The 4,660-nt window shown below is 53.7% G+C and overlaps 1 protein-coding gene across 1 annotated transcript in view; it reads right to left on the reverse strand.

Moving 5' to 3' along the window:
* The window catches only part of DUSP8 (dual specificity phosphatase 8), a gene marked incomplete at its 5' end in the record, with an annotated part of 4,498 nt that extends 500 nt beyond the window's left edge, over positions 1-3,998 (reverse strand). The window contains 4 exons of the mRNA XM_010189223.1: positions 19-682; positions 1,069-1,192; positions 1,401-1,560; positions 3,807-3,998. Coding sequence (XP_010187525.1) covers positions 19-682; positions 1,069-1,192; positions 1,401-1,560; positions 3,807-3,998 — 1,140 coding nt within the window. The remainder of the gene's footprint in view (positions 1-18; positions 683-1,068; positions 1,193-1,400; positions 1,561-3,806) is intronic.
* Positions 3,999-4,660: the final 662 nt, after the last annotated feature.

Consider the following 4,660-nt stretch of genomic DNA (forward strand, 5'->3'; position numbering starts at 1 on the left):
GTGTCTGAGCGTGTGTGCGAGCCCATCCTCGGCGCTGGGCCTCTTGTGTGTGGCGCAGGCCCCACTGACGTTGAGGCTGAGGCCAAGGGCTGGCGAGCCTGCCGGGTGCCGGTGCTTCCGCCGCTGCCTCACCTTGGCCTCCAGCAGGAGATCAGGCCCACTCGGCCGGTCGGGGCTGTCTGCCCCCGGGGAGAAGGGGCTGAGGCCACCAAGACCTGAGGGGCTGTCTAGCTTGCAGAGTTTAGGGGCATCCCCGGGGCCAGGAGGTCCAGGGGGGTCCTGCCGCAGGCCGGGGGAGTAGGCAGACTTGATGTCCAGGGAGAAAGAACGTTTCAGCCGGTTGGTGTCCTGGATGCGCTCGGAGGAAAGGTGCAAGCCATTGAGCCCCTGCTGCAGGGTGGTGGGCGACAGGACCTTCGGGGTCCCACTTTGCCGCTCAGAGTCACCATGGGGGGATGCTGAGCTGGTGCCTCTTGGCACCTCCTCAGCCTTCTCTGAGGTAGGTGGTGGTGGGTGCCGGCCACCCTCAGCCACTTCTGCTGGGTCCTGCTGGGTATCCCCCTCACCCCGGTCGCCCTTTGACTTCAGGGCCTTAAGGAGCTTCAGGCTCCTCTCATACTCCAGGAGCTGGCCCAGGAAGTTGAAGTTGGGCGAGATGGATGGGCGACGGTCCTTAACAAACCTGCCAAGAGGTACAGACAGTCCCAGTTGGTGTTTGGTCCTTCAGAGGGTCACCCCTACTCTCTCAATGTCTTTGGGGAGAAGAGGCATTTCCCAGGACCTTCAGACCAGACTCTCTGAAGAAAGGGGTCTTAGGGAACCATGGAGCCTCAGGATGCCCCAGGGGTAGAGGTGGGACTGCTTCCCCCCTCCATTTTACCACCCCTAACCATTCCTCATTGCACGCACTTTATGAAAGGAGGTTTGGTTTGGTTTCACTGGGACTCAGCCAAAGCAAGACAGACGTTCAGGGAGATCCCACCCTCTCCTTCTCGGTTCAGCCTGCTTTCCTTCCCTGGAGTGAAGCATACTGGTGTAATCACTCCCTGCCCCCTGCGGAAAACTCACCTGTAAGCATCATCTGACGACATACCCATGGTCTTCATGATGTAGGCAATGGCGATGGTGGCTGACCGGGAGATCCCAGCCAAGCAGTGCACAATCACCTGGCAGCTAGACACCTTGGCCTTGTCTGGAGCATGGTAAAGGAAACAGAGAGAAAACCATCAATGTAGTCACAGACGGTGAGCAAAATGACTCTAGCCTCTCTCCCCAGCCCTCAACCTCTTTGTGTGAAAGGACAAGGGTTGCTGGGAGTAAGATCATGGAGGACAGAAGAAGAGCTCAGGTTTTGAAGGCTGAGAAATGGAGGGTCTGCAACCATTGTAACAAAAACTCACCAATGAATTCGATGGACTTGTCCAGCCAGGGAAGCAGCTTCTCACAGTAGTTGTCATTGACAGGAATGCGCATGAAGTGACTATCACAGATGAAGTCTGGTTTGGGACAGGAGTTGCTGGCATTGAGGACATAGCTTATCCCATTCTGTGTCATCAAGTCCTGGTGGGAAAGAAGTGATGGATTGTCTGAGTTCAGTCAGCACTGAGCACTAAAGATCTGCCTTGCCATGCACTTCTTGCCTTTTCCCATGCCAGTATTTTCTCCTGTGGGTCTCCCACTGCTGCCTTGGTCTAATTGATGGTAGTACAGCAGAGATAAGCTAAGAAGGTTGTGTCAATTTAGATGGCACAGGTTTGATCCTCTGCAGATCTTTACTTTGGTCCAAGTAAAAGTCAGCAAGACCAAAGACACCTGGAAGGGAATCCCAGAGGGGAAAACCCAGGAATACCAGTATGAGAGGAATAGGAAAATACAAGAAAGTCAGCGAAAACTCTGGCTGAAAGTATCAGCTGAGGGAGAGAAGAGACATCTCACCAACAGAGTGGGGCAAATCACTGGTAGCACCCTATGCTAACCAATGTCAACCCATGTCTTTCCTCCCACAACCCTTAGAAATGCACGGGGAACTTCTCAGAGTTTTGTTAGTTTGTGAACATAAGCTCTTGTGCTGGGACACAGACAGGTGGCGAGGGGAACCAATTCTTCCCTCTTTCCGACACTGGAGTAAACCTGAACTAGTTTTCTGTGACTTTTTCTGCTGTGGCCACTCAATGGCCACCATCACTACCCGTATTTCTGACTCAATAAAATGCAATGGCACAAGGGAGACCTTAGGTAAATAGGATCAGATGAAAAACTGCAATGAAGTGGTGAGGTTCGACCCATGGGCCACCCATCAGGGTACTGCCTTGCTGGGCGTGTACTGCTGCATCCACACCAATTTCTATTTCTTCCCTCCCAGGGCTACAGCCACCTTCATCTGTATGTGGTGCTGACACCAAATTTATGGCTCATCTCACCCCTGTCTTTCCCTGTCCCATCAGATTAGGTATCACTTGTACAACCCAGGGCAGGTTGCTTATAAAAAAATGGGGGAACATCTGTGCCAGCTGCTGGGCCTCAGAGCCTGGTCTGCACCATTCCAGGGAAGACCCAGACTTAAACGGGAGGAGAAAACATGGAGATAAAAGGGTTCTTCCATGTGTCAGAGTGTGTGGAGCTGCTGTGTGGGATCTCTCCTTTGCAACGTGCTGGAAAAGACAAGCAACATCCACGCATGCCCTCTGCACTTGATGCCACTCTGGTGCCTATGAATAGAGCGTCTTCTGGCCACATCATGGGGATGGCGGAAAACACAGCTCCAGAAGATGAGCAAAACCCTCCAAAGAGATGAAGAGGGAAGGAAACCACCAATTTCCCTGCCTGACATTGGCTCCTCAGGAGACCGCACCAGGATTTCAGCCCTGGATCTCCAGCAGCCAGTTTCTGCCCACCCCAGCAAGCTCTGCAGAGCCCGGCCTCGGCTCAGTGGAGCCAGCCCAGCTCCCGGGCTCACATTCTTGGCATTTTTCTCTTTCATTTCCTTCTACTCCCTGTATATAATTTCTCTCTCCCTTCTTTCTGTCTCCAACTCCCCTCTGGCATTGTGGTCCCTCTCCCCCCTCGCCTGCCCTGGGCGAGAACGCCTGCCTGACTCCCTCCTGCCTGCAGTAGGCAGGCGCCCAGCAGCATTTTAACTGCAATTCCTCTTTCTTTCTTTCTTCTTGCTGTTGTTTTTTCTTTAAACAAAATTCCTTCTCTGGCATGATATCACAGCACAACCCTTCTAGCACCTTCCAAAGGGCACTGTCCCTCTTTTCTCCTCTCTCCCCACAGCAAAACTTTGCTCATTTTTGGGCCTCCTGAACAAGCTCCTGCTGCTGGCCTGAGCTGCCCATCCCCATGCTGCCGTGGCTGAATATTTCAGCTTGCTCCCACTCTCTCTGGCTCCCAAAGGGATCACAGGGTTGCTGAAACTGGCACTATCTGGCAGCCTGGCTGGCAAAGTGCGTGGGTGCAAAGCTGGCTCCTGTCCCACATTTCCCTCCAGCTGTGGTAACTTCCTCTCCAAGCCCAGGTGTTTTCCTGGCTGTGCTCCTCCTGCTCCTGAGTTTGCTGTGGGCACTTGGGAAGAGTTTGACCACCCCAGAGCTCATCAATGTAAGCCAACTCATCCAGTGACCACCTTCCCCAGTTCCACAGGGCTCTGCCTATGCACTCCCTGCCTTCAGCCTCCCGGTAGGGTCCAACTGACCATGCATGGTCCTCCCACTGGGCAGGAGAGGAGTCCTTAATGTCCTCACCCCTCTGCATGGCTGGGGTCCCAGATGGGACAAGGCACATGTGTGCCCTTGACATGGCCATACCTTGTTTAGGACATCTTTCTGGGAGCCCAGGTAGAGATGCGGCAGGATGCGTGTGGGACCAACGTTGGCCACTGGCAAGCATGGCTGGGAGATGCTCATTGGCAGGATGGCAGCTGGCTTTCCCTCACAGAGCCCTGGGAAGCAGGACGAGAAGGTGGCAAAGCCTCCTGTGGAGAAAATAGGGACATTGAACTCGCAGCAGTGAGTCCGAGACCATCAGTACCTGGAATGCCAAGGCCCAGGCTCAGGACAAAGCAGTGATAACCCTGCAACACTGAGAACAGAGCCTTGAGGAGCAAAAAACCACCAGCCATCACTAACCAGTGCAGACAAGTTGTGATGACTGTGCCACACATGGAGAAAGAAATGGAGACCCAGCTCTGATTTCTCCTGCTGCAGCTGGATATTAACGCATGTCAGGCATCCCACACCCCTTCCTGCTCTTTGCAACTTCATTCAGACAAACGACAGGAAGAGAAAGTCCTTTTCTTGGCTGTCTACTACTCTGAGGACAAGCAGGGTCACTTTTTGATATCAAAACCCACCAGGGGAGGAAGACAACAAGCAAGCCCACCAAGGCACAAAGCTCCCTGGGTAGGGGAAGGTCAGCCCAAACCTTGCCGCAATGGCTACATTTACACATTGTGGTTTCTGAGAGATGCCCCCTCTGCCCAGCCCTGCCAAGCCCATGATTTCTGCCACATTGGACTGGACCAGCACATCAGTACCTGCAGGCATTGCACAGCCCAACCAGTCTCCCTTGAGGTTTTCCCCATTATGTGAAGGAGCAGGTGCAGCTTGACATCACCCAAAGGGCAGAGATTACTCTGGGGCTTGACTGCCTTTGACTGTCA

Source organism: Mesitornis unicolor, unplaced genomic scaffold (genome assembly GCF_000695765.1).
Source record: "Mesitornis unicolor isolate BGI_N332 unplaced genomic scaffold, ASM69576v1 scaffold21787, whole genome shotgun sequence".
In the NCBI taxonomy this organism is placed as follows: Eukaryota; Metazoa; Chordata; class Aves; order Mesitornithiformes; family Mesitornithidae; genus Mesitornis; species Mesitornis unicolor.